The sequence below is a fragment of the Solanum lycopersicum genome, chromosome 8 (genome assembly GCF_036512215.1).
Source record: "Solanum lycopersicum chromosome 8, SLM_r2.1".
NCBI lineage: Eukaryota > Viridiplantae > Streptophyta > Magnoliopsida > Solanales > Solanaceae > Solanum > Solanum lycopersicum.
Genome location: NC_090807.1, coordinates 63,374,769 through 63,394,767, shown reverse-complemented (window position 1 = coordinate 63,394,767; position 19,999 = coordinate 63,374,769). Strand labels below are relative to the sequence as shown.

The 19,999-nt window shown below is 33.9% G+C and overlaps 3 protein-coding genes across 7 annotated transcripts; 1 reads left to right on the top strand and 2 right to left on the bottom strand.

The window, feature by feature from the left end:
- Positions 1-798: 798 nt before the first annotated feature.
- Positions 799-7,274, top strand: LOC101258089 (phragmoplastin DRP1E). The gene is made up of 15 exons (XM_004245810.4): positions 799-1,120; positions 1,274-1,337; positions 2,288-2,395; positions 2,622-2,723; positions 3,246-3,296; positions 3,385-3,446; positions 3,650-3,740; positions 3,858-3,922; positions 4,892-5,086; positions 5,185-5,304; positions 5,388-5,458; positions 5,797-6,022; positions 6,328-6,378; positions 6,447-6,815; positions 6,984-7,274. Exons 1-15 carry the CDS (start codon positions 992-994, stop codon positions 7,110-7,112), a joined length of 1,833 nt encoding a protein of 610 aa, XP_004245858.1. The 5' UTR covers positions 799-991; the 3' UTR covers positions 7,113-7,274.
- Positions 7,275-7,434: 160 nt separating this feature from the next.
- Positions 7,435-10,854, bottom strand: LOC101258396 (haloacid dehalogenase-like hydrolase domain-containing protein Sgpp). 3 transcript variants are annotated; one of them, XM_004245811.5, is made up of 5 exons: positions 10,701-10,854; positions 8,581-8,692; positions 8,288-8,439; positions 7,911-8,172; positions 7,435-7,829 (listed from the first exon to the last, which is right to left on the bottom strand). In XM_004245811.5, exons 1-5 carry the CDS (start codon positions 10,733-10,735, stop codon positions 7,638-7,640), a joined length of 753 nt encoding a protein of 250 aa, XP_004245859.1. In that variant the 5' UTR covers positions 10,736-10,854; the 3' UTR covers positions 7,435-7,637. The 3 variants fall into 3 exon arrangements, with proteins under 3 accessions (XP_004245859.1, XP_069144684.1, XP_069144685.1); XM_069288583.1 differs by having other exon boundaries at positions 8,581-8,695; positions 10,701-10,848; XM_069288584.1 differs by having other exon boundaries at positions 10,405-10,743.
- A 1,482-nt stretch (positions 10,855-12,336) lies between these two features.
- LOC101259278 (F-box/LRR-repeat protein At3g03360-like) lies at positions 12,337-15,667 on the bottom strand. Of its 3 annotated transcripts, none has more exons than XM_010327238.4 (3): positions 14,680-15,667; positions 14,010-14,177; positions 12,337-12,822 (listed from the first exon to the last, which is right to left on the bottom strand). In XM_010327238.4, exons 1-3 carry the CDS (start codon positions 15,445-15,447, stop codon positions 12,535-12,537), a joined length of 1,224 nt encoding a protein of 407 aa, XP_010325540.1. In that variant the 5' UTR covers positions 15,448-15,667; the 3' UTR covers positions 12,337-12,534. The 3 variants fall into 3 exon arrangements, with proteins under 3 accessions (XP_010325540.1, XP_004246179.2, XP_025888178.1); XM_004246131.5 differs by having other exon boundaries at positions 14,026-14,177; positions 14,680-15,629; XM_026032393.2 differs by lacking the exon at positions 14,010-14,177 and having other exon boundaries at positions 14,680-15,640.
- Between the last annotated feature and the right edge of the window lie 4,332 nt (positions 15,668-19,999).

The following is a 19,999-nucleotide window of genomic DNA, read 5'->3' as shown; positions in this document are numbered from 1 at the left end:
TTCGCTGCAATTGTATAATTTGTTTTGCATACAGTTGAATCGAATTATAATGTATGTATATTGCATAATTATAAGTGTATAGCAAGAAGATATATGTTTTTCTCGCTTTATACAAAAATAGAAACACAATATATACATTTCTGTTGTATAAAGCTAGAGAAAATTGTATTTCACTACAATTGTATAATTCGCAATTGTATAATTCGTTGGCCTTTTTCTTTGCAGTATTTGAAGTAAAATGTTTGTAAATTGTATAATTAAGTGTATAACACGAAGATATACATTTTTGCATGTGTATATACAATTTTCTCTCGCTTTATACAAAACAGAAACAGAATTATACACTTCTGTGTATAAAGCGAGAATGGAGAGTGGCGAGCGAGATTTTTGGGAGAGAGACGCTGGCAAATTTTAGCTAATGTTTGCTATGGAGTACAATTAACTCAAACCCTAGCTATTCCATTTAATTTAGGTTGTTAGTTTGCTATTATATACAATTTTCCCTAGTATTAATCTGTTGTTCTTTTTATAATTTTTTCTCACAAAAAATGAATTTATTTTGTAAAATTCAATTTTCTTTTTATAAATATATATTTAAAATTACGATCCCAAATTACAAACAAAACACCAATTCAAAAATTATAAATTCATGTCATATATCCAAACATCGATAAAACAAAAAATTATAAATACAATATCCCGCCCATAGTCAAAATTTTAAAAAATATTTTGGGGACCCCATGAACTGAAACGAAACTATAAAAGGACTACCCCACGTGGCGCACTAACTTGAACACCAACACGTTACACACACAACTCTTCACTTCACAGTTCACTCCACTCTACCAAGTCAAAAAATAATAATATAAAAATAGATTCAGTTATTTACTTCACATTTTTTGTGCTCATTCTCCTCTCATTCGTCGCCGCATCCGCCGTCGATAGGAATCTCCGGCATCGTGAAACCGGTAGGGTTAGGTTTTTCAGTGAAATGGAAGGCGTCATTGGCCTTGTGAACAAAATACAGAGGGCTTGTACGCTTCTAGGTGATTACGGAGATGATCGAACTTTGCCTACTCTTTGGGATGCTCTTCCTACAATCGTCGTTCTCGGTGGACAGGTACGGTTTATCTACACCTCTTTTTTGTGCGTTTGTTTTTGTTTTATATCTGTAATTTGTTTGATCGGTGTTTGTGATTAGTCATGATGGTTAATTTCGCGTTGTTTACGTGTTTTTTTGAAGTGATTTGACTGAATTATGGTGTTTTTGTAGAGTTCCGGGAAGTCTTCAGTGTTGGAGAGCATCGTCAGCCGGGATTTTCTACCTAGAGGATCAGGTAATGGTTTAATTCTACGAATTGTATTCGTAGGGTTCACTCTGGTGTGAATTTTCAGTGTTTTAGACTGTAGTTTCTCAATTGGAGATTTTTCACAATAATTTAAATCAGGAACGGTGATGAAAATCCTGTCATCGTGAGGCTTCGTGATGTTGATTGACATTTTGAGGGCATGCATAGATCAAACACTGGAACAGAATACCAAAAACTTAAAAATCTGATTTTTTTTTTCAGAAAATAAAAAATCTGATTTTTTTTCCAGAAAATAAAATGAATTCATCTGCTTTAGAACAGGTTTGGTCTGATTCCAGCAAAATATATAAAGAAGAGATCTTTTTATTTCATTAAGAAGAAGAAAGAAATGAGTAGTTGATAGTTGGTAACCCAGTAAATGCTTTTATTAACACGTGCAGATTGAGAAGACAGACTAAAATAAGGTGTTACTTTAGTTAGAGAAAAAAGAAGTCTTTCTAATTGGACTGCAGCTCACATGCTCACACTCCCAGTAGCACTTAATTTGAGAGAAAATGTGACAATTAATTGATAAGATAGAAAAAATGCCAACTTTTATAGACTATAGTTAGTTTTAGACCTTTTGACTTAATGATTGGAGTTGGTATTATCATGATTTGCTCGAGTTAAGCTTTCTTATCACAATGACATTGATACTAAATATCTATTTAAAAAAAATAAAATTATATTTCTTTTCCTTTGTCTTTGACCTTCAACTGTTCCACTTCACTATTTTAGACATATTGCAAAATTGATACTTACAATTTTCAGCATGCCACATTGGAATTATTGTAGAAACACACCTTAAAATTCTACTGCTAGTAGAATAAAAGATATGTAATTTATTTGAAAATAAAGTTATGAACTACAATATTTATACTCTGTCCCTCCCCTCCCCTTTGTTCTGTTTTCACATAGCAACATTTGTTTTGCGGCAGGAATTGTAACGAGAAGGCCACTGGTTTTGCAACTTTACAAGATTGAGCCAGGTCAACAAGACTATGCACAGTTTCTTCACACTGGAAATAAGAAGTTCCTAGATTTTGGTATGTTGCTGGTTCAAAGTTGTGCCACAATGCAGATTTTCTGTATAGCTTTTCTGCTTTATTATTACGCTATCCAGATTACGTTGTCATATTTCTTCTGCAGTACTGTTAGTCCATTACCATATCCATTTTGGAATTGAATCTTTTGTGTACTATCATTTAAAACAATGCTGTATTTATGCCTTTGATATGATTTTGACACTTTGTACATTTCTTCGTACTGAAGCTATGGTAAGATCAGAGATCCAGCAAGAAACTGACAGGGTGACTGGCAAGACTAAACAGATTTCTCCTCTTCCTATTAATCTCAGTATTTACTCTCCAAATGGTACGTTTTAACTTATGTTAACTTTTATTTACTATGTGTTGGCTTTTGTTGTGGATTTAGCAGTGTATCTGTGGTAAGACGGGTAAATGATGGGATTGCATTATTTATATCATACATATGACCATTATGTTGCATTTTTCTGTGCTTTCAAAATATAAAAATCCCTAATTGAATGCCATGAAATTCTTTAGTTTAGTACTACTTTGTATCCTGTGCATTATCATTTGTGCAAATTTCTAGTAACATTTGTATTGCCCCAGGTTGTGTGTGTTTATTACCTATTGTTCATATAGTGCTAAAAGACAAAACAAAACAAAAAAACAAAGTTATTTTATGTGAACTTAATATTAACATGTTCTAAGCCGTCGTAGATTTTAGGAGGATAGTGTAATTGCTTCATTTTTTGAGCTTTATACTCAATGGTTGAGATAGATTCTTGGTGGTTTATATATGACTCAATATATTCTGATTTGGCTATTTGTTCAATTCAATCAGATAACTCATCTTGGATTTTCATTGCAGTTGTCAATTTGACATTGGTAGATTTACCAGGCTTAACAAAGGTTGCTGTTGGTATGTTTCTTCATTCTCATGTTATTGGTCTTCCATGAATACATATTTCTTAATCTATTTTTCTCAATGCAACTGTGGTTGTTGACAGAGGGACAGCCTGAAAGTATAGTTCAGGAAATTGAAGATATGGTTCGCGCATATGTTGAGAAGGTAATATGCTGAGAGGCAGAGCATGTCTTTGTTGAGTAGCAAAATGTAACTGTGTAGCCTCTTAGAGATGATAAATTAGAACTTAGAGAATTATGATCCTGCCACACTGAAGTTTTACACTTTGATGATATTGCTTAGTTTATAAATTTTTCCCTAGACATATTTAGGAACTGACTAACAAAACTTCGATTCTTGCATTGCAGCCAAACTGTATTCTTTTAGCTATTACCCCAGCCAATCAGGATGTTGCAACATCTGATGCAATAAAGATTGCTAGAGAAGTTGACCCAGCTGGTAATACTTTCAAGTCTTCTCAGACATAATATCACTTGCTTAATTTTTCTTTGCTCTTTCTCCTGCATTTGCAAAATACTTTGAGGATCACTGGCGAACTTAGTTACTTCCATGCAGGTGAACGTACAATTGGTGTGTTGACAAAGCTTGATTTGATGGACAAGGGAACAAATGCATTGGATGTAAGTATACCTTTTCTGCTTTCTACCTAACCATTGGTTTATCCTTGTTGAAGAGGAGTTATATTTGTCTGTATTAATCAGCATCTTTTAATTCCTGCTACATCGTTAACGATGAGCGGTTTATAATACGCAGGCTTATACCTAATAAATCTTCTAAATTTACAAAAAAAAAAACTGTACTCTTCTTAAAAGTCTGTTTGTACCTAATAAATCTTCTAAATGTACAGAAAACACTGAACTCTTCTTAAAAGTGTGTTTCATGCTGATTCTTCCATAGGTCATCTGCAACATCCATCACTACTTTGAATTTGGGTATTATGAGTTTCTTTGGAAGTGCTAATATTGCTCAACTGTGAGATTTATGTCTGCACACAGTGCATGTTCTAGGATAAGCGTATAACTATTTTTGTCATATGTTGATGTATAAGAATACCTTGCTACAGGCTACCATTGTGAGACTGTATATTGGCGGACAAGAACTTTCTATTAAGTTATACGATGCTGGAGTTCAAAATTGGTGTAAATAGGTACTGATGAATGGTTGTTTGTAGATAAGGCATTCATGCCCTTTCGATGCCGTAAATTATTGCAGGATGCACAGGCAAATGAGCTTGTGCACATTTTCGTTAATCCATGAACAAGATCTATACATCTTGATCAGAAAAAAATCTAGACAAAAAGAAAGAATCAGAATTGATTGCTAGATTTCTCAAAACAAATGAAAAGGAAACAGAAGTTGAAACATAAATCGTGGGTTGTTCCCTTAAGAAGATTGTGCAACATTCACCAGGTTTTCTTTATGAATAGTGAATAAGCTCAAAATTCTGTGTCATTAATCAGCAGTAGTTATATGTTACCTTTGCTGTGGCTAGTCTTTTCATCAATTGCGGATAATTGCTACTTTTTGGGGGCTGTATTCTATTATACTGACATTCCTCTTTTGTTTACTTTTCAATTTATGTGATGAAGGTTCTGGAAGGAAGATCTTATCGGTTACAACATCCTTGGGTTGGACTTGTCAATCGTTCACAGGCTGATATTAATAAAAACGTTGATATGGTTGTTGCTAGGCGCAAGGAGCGTGAATTTTTTGCTACAAGTCCTGACTATGGACATTTGGCCAATAGAATGGGTTCAGAGTATCTGGCAAAACTGCTCTCAAAAGTATGCAGTCTACCAAAGCTGCTCAAGAAAGATTTATTTCTAATTCTTGTAATTGATATTCGTTATACGATGCTAATACCAAATATTTATTTTCCCAGCATCTAGAGTCTGTGATCAAGGCCCGTGTACCAGCCATCTTGTCTTTGATCAATTCAAGCATCGATGAGCTTGAAGCAGAAATGAATTATCTTGGAAGACCCGTTGCTATTGATGCAAGTGTAAGGATAATAAGCTTTTCCTTTTCTGAAAATATGTTTTGTGCTTGATTCAATATCTTTACTAGTTTTGCTTAAATTGACAGGCACAGTTGTATTCCATATTAGAGCTATGCCGTGCTTTTGATAGGATTTTCAAGGAGCATCTTGAAGGAGGGTAAGAATATACGTTTTTCTTTAAATAATGTGAATTGTAAGAAGACAGAAGGAAAATCTTGTTGATTTGAACATTGCTGTATTTTGCTTTTGTCTTCACAACCACAACTGTTATTTGTCATGTAAAGGGAAACCATAATGTTTGCTTTCATTCATATGTCAAGTACTGTCCATTTAATATCTGTCACATTAACGAGGAGTCGGGGACATATTCTGTGATTTCAGGCGCAGTGTCTTAAGAACCAAGGACATATATTTCATTGCCTTGCAATGATGTTAAGTTGAACTTGTTTTTGTTATAAGTTCCTTATGCTTGGCCTTCCACTTATGCTTATGTAGGCGGCCAGGAGGAGATCGCATTTATGGGGTTTTTGACCACCAGCTCCCTGCTGCTTTAAGAAAACTTCCACTGGATCATCATCTCGCGATGCAAAATGTTAGGAAGGTTGTCTCAGAGGCAGATGGCTATCAACCTCATTTAATAGCACCAGAGCAAGGTTATAGACGGCTTATCGATGGTGCTCTTAATTATTTCAGGGGTCCTGCTGAAGCCTCAGTGGATGCAGTAAGTACTTGCTTGCACCTTTTCATGCTTTTATCCCGTGGATGTGATTTTTGTCATATTACTTGACGTGGCTATGGTTAAGCCGTTAAGAAGATCTTTTTATGACACTGGCCCCCACAGAGAGTAGAGAGTGTCATCCAGAGAACTATTCTCTATTTTGCATGGGCTAGGGAGTACCAGTAGTTCAATAGCTGCTCTAATTTGAGAGTGCACAATATTTTCATCTCCCTCTCTTCCCCACTAAAAAGACGAACCAATTGTTGAAACTGCTCATTTCAACTTAACTTCATGAATCGACTATGCAGGTCCACTTCATCTTGAAGGAGCTGGTGAAGAAGTCAATAGGGGAAACTCAGGTATGATCCCAGCCCTTTACTACTTTATGATGTAATGGCAAATGATGAAATCAATATTTTTGATGCAGGAACTGAGACGCTATCCAACTCTTCAAGCAGAGATAGCTTCCGCTGCAATTGAAGCATTAGAGCGTTTTCGCAGTGACAGCAAGAAGACTGTTCTGCGGATGGTGGAGATGGAATCTTCATACCTTACCGTTGACTTTTTCCGGAAACTTCCACAAGATGCAGATAAGGGTGGAAGCCCAATTTCTTCATCTGCTGACCGTTACACAGAGGGGCACTTGCGCAGGATAGGCTCAAACATTTCCTCATATGTTGGGATGGTGTCTGATACCTTAAGGAATACAATACCAAAGGCTGTGGTTTATTGTCAAGTTCGGGAAGCTAAGCGTTGTTTACTTGATCATTTCTATACGCAACTGGGCAAAAAGGAGGTATTTCACTTGTCCTACTTAATACCCTCCAGAGATTAGATATCCATATGCTTAACAACCTTAATGAAACCAATAGTTGATCTATTCACGAAACTCGTGAACATGCCATTAGATGAAAGCTTATTAATGGAGATGATACTTAAAACGATTTTTTCCCACTTCTTGTAGGGTCATAGACTCTCCCAGTTACTGGATGAAGATCCAGTCTTGATGGAGAGGAGGCAGAAATGTTCAAGAAGGCTTGAGCTTTACAAGTCTGCTAGAGCCGAAATAGATTCAACATTATGGGGAAAATAATGTGATAGGGTATATATAGTCTGCAAACTAATTAGAAAATGTTCCTTTTGCTCTAAACCTAGGCTTTTCAAAGCCATTTTATCTTATGATGGATTTAAACTAAGATACATTATTACCTTTTTCGAATTTTGAAGGAATGCTCATCTTTCACCATTGGCAGTATGCGAATTCTGTTTGATTCAATTGTCTGTTTTATGAATTATGACACCAAGGCAACAAAAGATACTTGTACAGCCTGAGATTAACACTTGCTTATGCATCTTATGCCCTAGATTTGCAATGGAAAAGAATAAGAACCAAAGACCAGAAGCATCAACAGGTATGAAGAAATGAAAAATCACCATGCTTTTATATATTCTTTAGATCAATATCAACTGTTGGAAACTAGTACATCCGATTATACGGAAGAAAAATAATGATAGTACCATTTCCCTCTTTTATGAAAAAAAATACAAGGTTTCAATGAAGCAAAAGTTCAATTAACTCAACAACAATAACAGATCTTTCACCTAGTATGTGAACGTCTCAGACAGTAGTTGTTGTGGCACCTGACTTTTTGTCTATTTCCTCTAGAGCTGCCCATAGCTTCGAATCTTCATAATCTTTAATAAGAAAAGCAGGTTTTGCTTCCATTAGTATGTGAGGTGGATTTCGAGTTGCCAACCCAACAACAGGCATCCCAGCTGCAACCCCAGCTTTTATTCCGGAAGCAGAATCCTAACGATAGATGACAGATTATGAGTTCTATTGGTTGTGAAGAGAAGTACATGAAAAACGCGGTCAATAAAGAAATCAGACCTCAAATATGAACGTGTGCTCCTTAGACACCTTAAGCAGTTCAAGGGCCTTCAAGTAAGGGTCAGGAGATGGTTTTGCACGCTCACACTCACTTCCGATAATAACTACATCAAAGAAATCCTTTAGGCCAAGTATTTCTATTATCAGTTCAGCGTTTAGTCTAGGTGCATTGGTAACTGCAGCCCGTTTCAGTCCACGATCTTCAATCCATTTCTTCACCTTGTACAAACCATCTATAGGTTTCAACTGTTCTTTCACCAACCTATATTGCACAGAAAACAGCTATGAGACTGGAGGATTGAAAATGAACATATGGTTTTAGTAACACAAGGTCAATTGAAATACACAAGCTTCATATGCAGGGAGTTGTTTCAAACCTTCTAAACATAGCTTCCTTTTCATCACAAAATTTAAGACCCCGTTCCTGATCATCAGGAAAAAGGGCAGAAGCAATATCATCGTTGTGTTTCCCAGCAATAGTCTTGATAAACCACTCCTCATCAACTGGCACACCCTGATTGTAGCCTATCTGCAGAACACAAATCGCCAGCAGTTATGACTTATGAGAAATGATTTTGACATATTCCAGAATCCACAGGGGGAGCATTTCACAAGTCAAAACATATAAGAATGACTTTCCTCTAAAGGAAAAGTAATTGATTGTTGGTACCTCTAGAAGCATTTCACGGAAGGCATAGTAGTGAAGAGGATCTGAATCACATAAAGTTCCGTCTACATCAAATAGAACTGCTTGAAGGGGAGCAAGTGTCGCTAGAGATGAACTGCTAAGAGAAAATATAGTAGTTTAGCTTTGCTTTCCGTCTTCAAAACACAACAATCTCAAAACACAATTTGGTGTATATATTAAACAGAACGCAACGTAGCGCTATACATTCCATGGACAAATCTACATGTAACACATTTGGTGAAATGACACCAACTTTCTTGAGTTAGAACCATACGTGTACTTCAAAAAACAATTTGAAAAACATCCATACCCTTTCAGAACATTGGTTCTAAATTTCGAACCGTCTCTGATACATTCTCAAAGAATAATATATTAAACACTAGTACGTGTCTTTCCTGAACATTTTACGAGGACCATGACATAATGATAAGCATGAAGCATTGATGATAACCGTATCTCAAAGGTATAATGAAAATCATATTTTGAGAAAAAGCAAGTTAAATGTGCACTAAGTCGCTGCGCTTTCTAGGAAGGATTGTGATTTCTATTCAATAGGGGCTATACCAGGAACTGTTTTAGCACAAAATCCATCTCAAGTTCAATTAGGAATTATCCAGTGATCATTTTTCTTTTACGTATGAGTCTGGACCAGACATTTTCTCATACACCATACAAACTTAAATTGCCATTGATGTGAAGTACAGTTTTTAGGCATTGCAAAAGGACTATAGATTTTAGAAACATTCAGTCAGAGAATACAAAGTGAGAATAGACTGTAAAAAGCTCAAATTGTGTTATAACCCCAGGTCCAATAGTCACGACGAAGCTCATCGTATACCAGTCCGGAAAAAACAGAAAGCACATCATATGAACGAAAGAAATTTCAAACTAAATGAAGTTATAACAGAACCGAAGTTATAACAGAACCCATTCCCCTTCATATTTATTTGCTAACAGATCCAAATTGATCAATAGAAAACTAAGTGAGAAGATTGAGTTTTGAATGAGAGAAAACAAAACAAGAACACCAGTGGCAAAAGGAAGATACAGATCTGCTTAGCCAAAGGAACACATTTTTACATTTTTCATTTACAACTATCAGATACACACATCAAGATATCAAAACAAAGAGATTGAGATCAATTGTTTGGATCACAAATCAGATTAAAGAATCTCACAAGTTTGAAGTAACAGATGAAAATTTTCTAAATATGGAAATATATATGTACTGTATCAATAATTTGCAAGGAAGTCATCAAAACAACTTAGCTCACGTCATAAAGACTCCAAACATGTGGGAGCTTAAGCATATTCATGAAAAATCAAAAGATACAAAGCGGAACTGCAGAACCCCGGATTCTTGTTCAATCAACAAAATGCATCAAGAAATCAGACCCCAGATCAAACCTTGCCAAAACATTCAAATTTATTCACCAAATAGAAGCTAAAAATGGAACTAAAAATTCAACTTTTTTACAAAAGAGTACCCTGCAGAAAGAGGAAAACACAACAAGACACTTTTTACTTTACCAATCAGTAAGAATGAATCAATAAAATCAAACCCCATATCAAATCTAGCCAAATATTCAAATTTATTCACCAAAAAATATAAGCTAAAAATGGATTAAAAATTGCACCTTTCTACATAAACTTTCCTATGCAGAGAGGAGAAAATGCAACAAGAAACTCTCATTCTTATTCCAATCAGTAAAAACGCATCAACAGATCAGACCCCAGATCAAATCTTGATCAAATTTTCGAATTTATCTACCAAATACAAGCTAAAACTGGAATTAAAAATTTCACCTTTCTACTAGAACTTCCCCTGCAGAAAGGAGAAAATGCAACAAGAAGCTCTCATTCTAATCCAATCAGTAGAAACGCATCAACAAATCAGACCCCAGATCAAATCTAGCCAAATACTCAAATTCATCCACCAAATATAAGCTAAAAATGGATTAAAAAATTTCACCTTTCTACATAACTGAAAGGGGAAAATGCAACAAAAAGAAAACTCTCTTTTCTTATACCAATCAACAAATACAGATCAGACCCCAGATCAAATCTTGACAAGTAAAAGCTAAAAATAGATTAGAATTCACCTTTCTGTCGGATTTTCCCCATTAGCAGCCGTCATCTTGCAATGCTAATCAAATAAGGGAAAATGTGGTATAAATAATTGAGGTAATTTAAGAAAAAAAGAGAATCTACTAAAGAATCAGAATAGTGTAGCGTTCCAATAAAGGTAATAGCGTACGTTATTACCATTATCTCTTATAGTTTTATAAATTTTTAATTTTTTTATTTTTTACGCATCAAATTAACATATTAATATATCAAATTAATGTATTTCGCGCATTAAATTAGTGTATTATTTCTTATTAATTTTATAAACTTTTAAATTTCTTTATTTTTCACGCCTCAGATTAATATATCAGCACATTAAATTAATGTATCTCGCGCATTAGATTAGTATATCATGTATAAAATGTACATGGGATTAGTGTATCGTATATAAAATATAATGTATCTTATTTAACAATTAATATATCTTGCGCATCAAATAAATGTATCAGCGCTTATATTACTGTATCAGTTTGAAGAATTTCTGTAATTATAAACTTATAAGGGACAAATGGTCATTTTGCCTTAAAAAGTATGTGATTTATGTCCTTTGCTCGATTATTTATATTTAATTAGTAATTATTTTCTTAATTAGGATTTGTTTGTTATAATGGTTTTCGGTGTAGTTTAATTTGAATTATACCTTACAAATAAACAAGAAAATAAATAAAATTAGAACAATAAAATAGATAAAACTTGAAGTATGATTCAAGAATTTGAGCTTATAGATAAAATATTTTCCTGCAATAAATTATGATTTTTTTTTATAAATAAATAATAATAAGTTGGATCCTAATAAGTTCAGCAAAACGTAGAAAGTTTGATTGTTCGAAAGACTTTAAGATAAGAATAATAAAAGGAAAAATAAAAAAGGCAAATATATGATTAAACATATTCTAAAATATCCATGTAAAAAATAATTTTATAAATACTTAAAACAACACTCTTTCATTTACAATTCTATCACTGTCACACTACATGAATGTTCTACTAAAAGTTATTTTGTTATCATACTCGATTCTGCTTAAATACTAGTTTACCTAGTGAAAAATCATTTTAATATGAAGTCTCTAATAATAAAAAATTATGAAAATTACAATAACAAAACATGAAAATTAATTTAAAAAACTTGATCGTTATAATAAAATCATGTTGTAATAAAGAGATGAAATGTGATATATAGGAATACAATAAACATATTGAAATTAGAGACAAATGAGTCCTTTTGGCTTGGAATGGAAAAGAAATGTTCTTTAAAAAAAGAGTTAAAGAAGAACGAGATCTCTCTCTACAACGAAAAAAGAGTTACAGAAGAACGAGATCTCTCTCTACAACGACGAGGCCACTAAGTTCAACGAGTCTGTTAAAGCAGTTAGTAATAAAAAACAACCTAGTCTGTACAATATGCAAAACATACGAGCTTGCAAAAATAATAAAACCTAGTAATATCAACTTAGAGCTTATAATATACCCTAGTTTGACATTACAATCTCAGAGCTATTGTGTACACCTTCGACACACTCTTTATGCCTGGAAGAAACATCTTCTTGGGCAGCCATTCGATTCAAAACAGAGGTGAAAACAGGGCCAGGAGTTGGGCAGGAACAATGCAAATGATTCTCAAAACTTAAATTTTCAGTATAAAGGCATGATCAGGATTCAGCAGTATGAACTGAAATCACAAAACATTTAGAATGAACACACTGACAAGTGCAATCCAAGCCTTGTCTATCAACTCAAGCCAGTTTCAAACATAAACTAACAGATGTTAAGTATGCTGAGATTAAAACAAACGATAAGGGTCCAAGGTTATCAATAAGAAAAGATAACTGATACTTGCGGAGAGGATCTTGGAAAGCTCATGAGCTCCTGTTCCATTTTGACATAATCCGAGGACACACCACCCCATTTGCGTTTGGCAGCAATGATGAACTTCTCTAGCACTGTTGCATGCTTGAGCAAATATTTCACCAATGGCATCGCAGATCCAGAAAAGTTGAGGATCTTGATGGTCTTCAAATGTGGAAATGAGCAGTTAAAATCATGTGTCTCAAACCTCCTTGTCTGTTCATCCTTATTTGTGTACTTTAACAGCAGGTCCTGTAGGAAAGAATCCGCTATATTAACCAATTTTATTATCCTTAGATAGAAGCCGGAGGAAGCCAAGGAGTTGATTCTGGATAAAGTAAAAAGGTGATAATTTTTAAATTAAAGGAACTCAGTACTTTGCAAATGTTACAATGTGGTACATGCAAACATAAAAATATGTTCAAAACATCTGATCACTTGTTAAACGTCATTTGCCAACAACTGCAAGAAGTTTACTCATAGAGTCTATTTTGATAGTGACAACATGAATCAAAGCAACACAAGCGGAACTGTTTTATGAAAGAAAATAAACTGAGAGAACAAGAAAGTTCTTCTGAACATCTTACAAGAAAAAGGAATAATAAGCACGCAGATTTAACAAAGAGAAATCCACACACTTTTGAGAACAGAAAAGCAAAATTTGATCAAAAGATATGACTGAAGCATTTGCACTTTCCTATGGGCTAAAATGGTGTCTTGAACATCGTATTAGAAAAATTTGGGTGGAAGCCAACTCTTAACTTATTGTGAATGTTGTCAAGCAAGTTGCAAAACTTTCTTGCCAATATGAACATATTATTGAAAACCATAATGAGTTGACTCATAAGTCGAGGTGACACTATTATAGAAAAGCCAACTCTTAACTTAGTGTGAATGTTGTCAAGCAAGTTGCAAAACCTTCTTGCCAATACGAACCTATTATTGAAAAGCATAAAGAGTTGACTCATAATCGAGGAGACACACTATTATAGAGAAGCCAACAGTGTGGCTGATTCTTTAGTTGGTGGATACAGGCACCTATTGGACGCAAAGAAGAGTTGATAAATGGCAGCTCCCTTCCCAATTGGATCTTTTTGTGAGCACACATGTTAGTTGAGAAAACTCCTCGCTTTTTCAAGTTCTTACGGAAACAACGCCCAAGGGAGCAAATAAGTCTCCACAAATTTAGAAGCTTTGTATAGTTCACAAGTACTTACAAATCTTCTCATCAGTCAAATCCCCCCTTCTTGTAACCTTTTAACATTATCTATGAAGTATATCACGATTCACGAAGGTGTCTTTTCATTAAGTTTTATGATTCCTTTCCTAGTGTACTGGATATCAGAAATATGTAGATATATATCGTCGTCTTCTTTCACTAATAGTTATTTGATATTGATAACATCAAGTAACAAAAATAAAGTCCAAAGGGATCTTACTCTTGATTTTTCGTACCCATCAATGACTAAAGTCTCAAGATCTGATGAACTCTGTAGAAAACAGCAAATTCCGGGGAAATCTAATTGTTTCAAATGCACGTGAAGCTGCAAGAATTTCCAGCTTGATGGTGGAGGCTGCCACCCTTCCAATTCCATTATGGACAAGTACTTATAAACCATAGACAGAAATTAATGAGAATATATCAAAACAAGGAAATGCTGCATACTTAGTAATGACATTCAAATTGTTGAACACCAAATTGCAACTTTGCAACAAGAATGTAATTATTGAGTACTCACCAAATTATTCATTAGATTATCCTAAATAATGTCACAATTCGTTAAATTAGTTCTTAGGCCCAACTCACACCTAAAAGTTAGCTCATGAGGTGAGGTTTGTCCAAGTGACTGAATTCTCATCCCTTTACCGATGTGACACTTCTTAACATTCCCCAATACCCAGACCTCAATAGAGCATGAACACTTCTAAATGGGGGCCCAACATCGGTGAACAACAAAACGGGATGGGTCTGGTACTGATACCATATTAAATTAGGTCTTAGGCCTCACTCACAAGTCACACCCCAAAAGCGGGAGGTTTGTCTAAGTTAGGACTGATGTGGAACTTTTAACACAATTAATGTTAATAAACTAATACATAGGAATAAACCTGGATGCACCAGGGACCTAATTCAAGCTTCTCGACATGGGCAACGCTTTGAAAAAGTTCCTTCAAACAGGTAGACTCCTTTCTCTGCAATGGTTCTTCCTCTTCAAATTCAAAATTAAAGACCACAGTAACAAGCGAAGCCACATTTCTCAAGTATATCCCACGGCAAGATTCCAAAATTTTCAAATTTTGGATATATGGGGCTATTATATCAAGCCATACATCACATTCATCAGTTTCTAAGTTGTCTATGATCAATTCTCTCGACTTCACGTTGCTGATTTCCAGACGATGAAATCCCCAAAAATGATCCAATTGCAAGCACTCCAAGTTAGGGCAACCAGATAATATCTTTTCCATGGACCCATCTGTCAAATATGTGCATCCAATTGAAAGAGAAACTATACCACTCCATTTCACATCAGCTAAGGGTTTCAATTCCATACATGACTCAATATCCAACTTTCTCCAGGACGTATTCTTATATGCAAACTGAGGAAACACATATCCACCATCAGATATAAACTGAAAATGTTCGACATTTGCTAGTTTACTTGCAAAATAAAAACACAAATCGACATCTTTAGCAACTCTCTGTGGGTCGCAAGTATCGTAAAATACACTAAATTTTCTGATTTTGTGACAACACCTCCAATAATGAAGATCCCTACGGATGGAATTTAAGTAATCAACAACATGCTTTTCCCGATTAGGGAATCTGACATGAAGTGATACTGTACTGGAACAGACATCCAAAGAAACTGCCATCGCTTAGATAATACACTGCTTCTCACTAATTTTTTACTATCTTTAGTGTTTTCACATATCATAGAGAGAATGTGAACTAGAATTGAGTCTGGCAAATCACTGAGTCGGTCTTCTTTCGCCATTGGAGAAATGAAGAACTAATTTGAAGGTTAGGGTTTTGGATTTATGGCGGATTGAAAGGAATGAACACTGTAGGTGTAGGGCGGGTTCAAATTTAAATGGATTTATACTCCATTTGAAACCTATATTGAAATAATATAAATCATAAAAATAATATATTTAAGTACGCACATATATTTAATTGACTCTTGAAATCATATTGGTATTGTCGTGTCCCAAAATAGAGAGGTGCAACCGACATCCGATGTCATATTCGATCGAGTTAACCGCTAAAACATACTTGTGGGCCCAACAGATCAGGCAACACAACATTCGAAGTAGGAAAAATTATATATAATAGCAAACTATTAATTCAAATTAAATGTTATAAATATACTTTGATTTAATTGTACTCTATAGCTATTTTCGCCATTCTCCTTGGTGGAATCTCGCTCGCTACTCTCGTTTGGTGACAGTCTCGCTCGTCTCTTTTGCTTGTTATACAAATGCAAATGTTTCTAGTGTCTTATGTGAAAAGTCATGACCTTTTCGAGAAGTCACAAATCTTTAGAAAAATCACAATTTATTAAAAAAAAAATAACAACTCTTTAGAAAATTCACAACTCATCAAAAAATTACAACCCTTTGAAAAAAGTTATTACTTATCAAAAAAATCACAACCTAAGTTAGAAATATTATAGTAATTTAATGTTCAAGTTAGGAGTTAATTAACATTCAAGTAAGGAATATATATATATATATATATATATATATATATATATATATATATATATATATAGGAAGCTTACACACACATAGACCAGCCACACAACTAAACACAACATTACAAAGTGAACAACGGAAGCATTGAAGACTACTAGTGATACATGCAAACACAACAAAGACACTGAGACTGCCAACTGCAAGAGAAGAGAGAAAGCAAGCCGGAAACTTCGAACTTCATTACCGGACAGAATGCCTTCCTCTGATTCCTGGAATGAGAGTGAGCTTGCTTCTTCAATGCCCGGGCATCCATCCAATGCATTCTTTTCGATCTTGTACCCTATGTAGGCTTGCAAAGCATAGGCTAGACAAGCGGTACACTTCACACCAACCCAATCTCGACGAAAAAAAGGAAAAGCAAGTACATCCTTAACGGCCTCTATTCCTGACGTGAACGGCCGCTTTCTTGGAACTCATTCATAGGCACTTTCCATTAGTTAGACTTCACACACTATATAAACAAATAGTTGAAGCGTGCGATAGAAAGCGGAAAAACGAATTGATTGACTATTGAGTGCAAGCCCGTAAATAGACGACTATGGGTAGTTCAGGTGCAAGATATAGTGTATGACCTGCAACTGGGTACACTAGAAGTTTTCCTTCATCCTTTGGGAATCAAGTCATTCAATTGCATGCATGCCAAGTCTAAGGGTTGAAGGCTGAAACCTACAAGAAATTTAGAATATTGTATTCACAATAACCTCTACGAATGACATAAACATTGTCGTGACAAGAATTCGACTATACTCAAATTGTACATGTAACAACACAATCCGCTAGTAATATTGTCTGCTCTGGCCTAGGTCCACACGAATTTAAAACGTGTCACTAGTTGGTAATATTTACTTACTTAAATACCCAACATCTCTCCTATATTTTTGCCTATGTGAGACTACTAATCTAAACAAAATCAACATCTTTATCGAACCTCTGCGGAATAGAAAAATCAGCAACCACGTTGAATTTTATGATTTTCTGGCCAGACCTCCAATATAAAAGCTCTTTATGAGTGGAATTCACGAAATCAAGAATCTTCAATTCCCCACTCTCAGAGAGACTGAAATAAGTATCTTTAAGGAAGCTGAGATTCACTCATATTGGAAAAAGCCTCCAAAGAAATCGACATCGCTTTGATAATGCACTATTTCTCATAACATCTTTACCGTCCAACAACATAGAAAGAATATGAACTAAAATTGACTTAGGCAAATTACTGAGTCGACCTCCAATCGCCATGATTTTGTTTGCCAGTGAAGAAATGATGAACTAATTTGAGGGTTAGGGGTTTGGGATCATGATAAATCGAGAGAAATGAACTTAATTGGATCTTATAGGGAAGTAGGTGGGTCAGGTCAAATTATATATGCATAATCTATTTATTTGAGTTGTTAGCAAAGAGATCTATAGCACGTGTATTTTTCTTTAATTTGTTTAGCTTGTTAGGAAAGAGATTGATAACAACATGTATTTGAATTGTTAGTGAAGAGATTAATAATATGTGTATTTGAGTTGTTAGTGAAGAGACTGATAATGTGTATATCTTCTTACTATTTGAATTATTATTGAAGAGCACATGTGTTTTTTGATTATTTGAGTTGTTAGTGAAGAGATTGATAACACGTGTATTTTATTATATTTGACTTGTTAGTGAAGAGATTAATAAGTTGTTAGTGAAGAAATTAATAAACATGTATTTTCTGATTAGTTGAGTTGTAAGTGAAGAAATTGGTATATTATTTGAGTTGCTAATGAAAAGATTGATAGCATGAGTATTTTTATTGATTAGAGTTGTTAGGGAAAAGAGTGATAACAAGGTGTATTTTTATAATTATTTGAGTTATTAGTGAAAAGATTATAACACATGTATATTCTGATTATTTGAGTTGTTAGTGAAGAGATTGATAACACGTGTATTTTCTAATTATTTGAATTGTTGGTGAAGAGATCAATAACGCGCGTATATTTTAATTATTTGAGTTGTTAGTAAAGACCAAAGAGATTGATGATACCTGTATTTTTTGATTATTTGAGTTAGTGAAGAAATTGATACCATCTGCAATTTCTAATTATTTGAGTTGTTAGTGAAGAGATCAAAAACATGTGCATCTTTTTATTATTTGAGGTATTACTAAAGAATTTGATAATGCATATATTTTTTTTTTTATTAGTGAAGAGATTAATAATACGTATATTTTTATCATTATTATTTAAATTGTCATTAAAAAATAACATGAATTTTCACATTGTGTCACCATAAATGCACGAATAAACTCTAACTATTAATAAATGACATAAATGTTAAAACATATTTGAGTTTTTTCCCACATTTTTTTATGTAAGCAACCTTTATGGTATAATTATGTAGAATATACAAATATTTCCAACCCTGGACATGTTTAGGCCCTCACATTCGAGGAATATACCTGAAACAAGAAACAAAATTTTAAAAGAAAATGTAGGATAAATAAGTTTTGAGTCTAATAAAAAATTATGATTTTTTAAACAATTTAAATTTCTTGTAATTATTTAGATTTGGATATTTTTTTTCATAATATTAGAAAAACAACAAAATTTAAACGAATTTAATAAATAATTGCAGACCACACTATCATTTACTTTTCTTTTTTTTTTGTTAAAATGATGTACTCAGTAGAGAAGAAGAAATATCATTCCCAACAAATATTTTCAATACTGACAATTGAACGGTTAGAATTTCAACGAACTCAATAAATGATAGCATATCACATTATTATTTACTTTTTCATATTTTGTTTTGAAAACAATTCACTCTAGAGAGAAAGAAGTGATCTCAACCCCAATAACTATTAATTGTGAAATTGATTTTTCGGATTCAAATTTAAGGTCTTTAATAATTAAAAAAAATGATTGATCATCACGATCCCATTACATTCTTAAATAGAATCAACAAAGATTGCAATAAGATGGATAACGTCATTTCATCATTAATTAAAAATTTCAAATTATGAGTATGAAAAAAAAAAACTCTTTGGAGGTGTTTCCAGCCTTGCATGGGCTTTACGGAGCAAAAGTTTAGGCTCATTAGAAACCTAACATGAATATTAAAGGCCACTTAGTTCCTTCAACGAAAAATTATACTGTATATATAGTAAATATATACGAGAGATAAATGCTTCTTAATCGTAATATACTTGCACAAATAGAAATTGTCTTTATATGATTCAGAATGAAATCATAAAGGAAATAGATTGTAAAGCATCCACCAAAATTATTTAAATGGAGTTCTCCGAAGAATGAACTTTGAGAAGGTAGAGTAGAAATAAGTATGCGAAAATTCGCTTAAACAGTCAAAATGAATGAACACGTTCAATCCAATAAAAAAAGCTTTAAACCCAGTAATTCTATCAGTCAACTCGATTCTTTCAAATTGTTTCTCATTATTATTTTACATATATATATTGAATCTCGTTGATCTTTTAAGTTATTCGTTTCTTTATATTTTGAATTCCCCCAACGAAAATATTGTCTTGAAGTTGAGGCAATTAGCACTAAGTTCATGTATCAAGAGGTCAAATCCAAGTGAACGAGACAACCAGTTACAAATTTTTAGTGTTCAAGTGGGGTGATTTCTATCCAAAGCAGAATATTGTGAAATGAACTTGTCAAGGTTCAAGAATAATAGAGTAGTAGC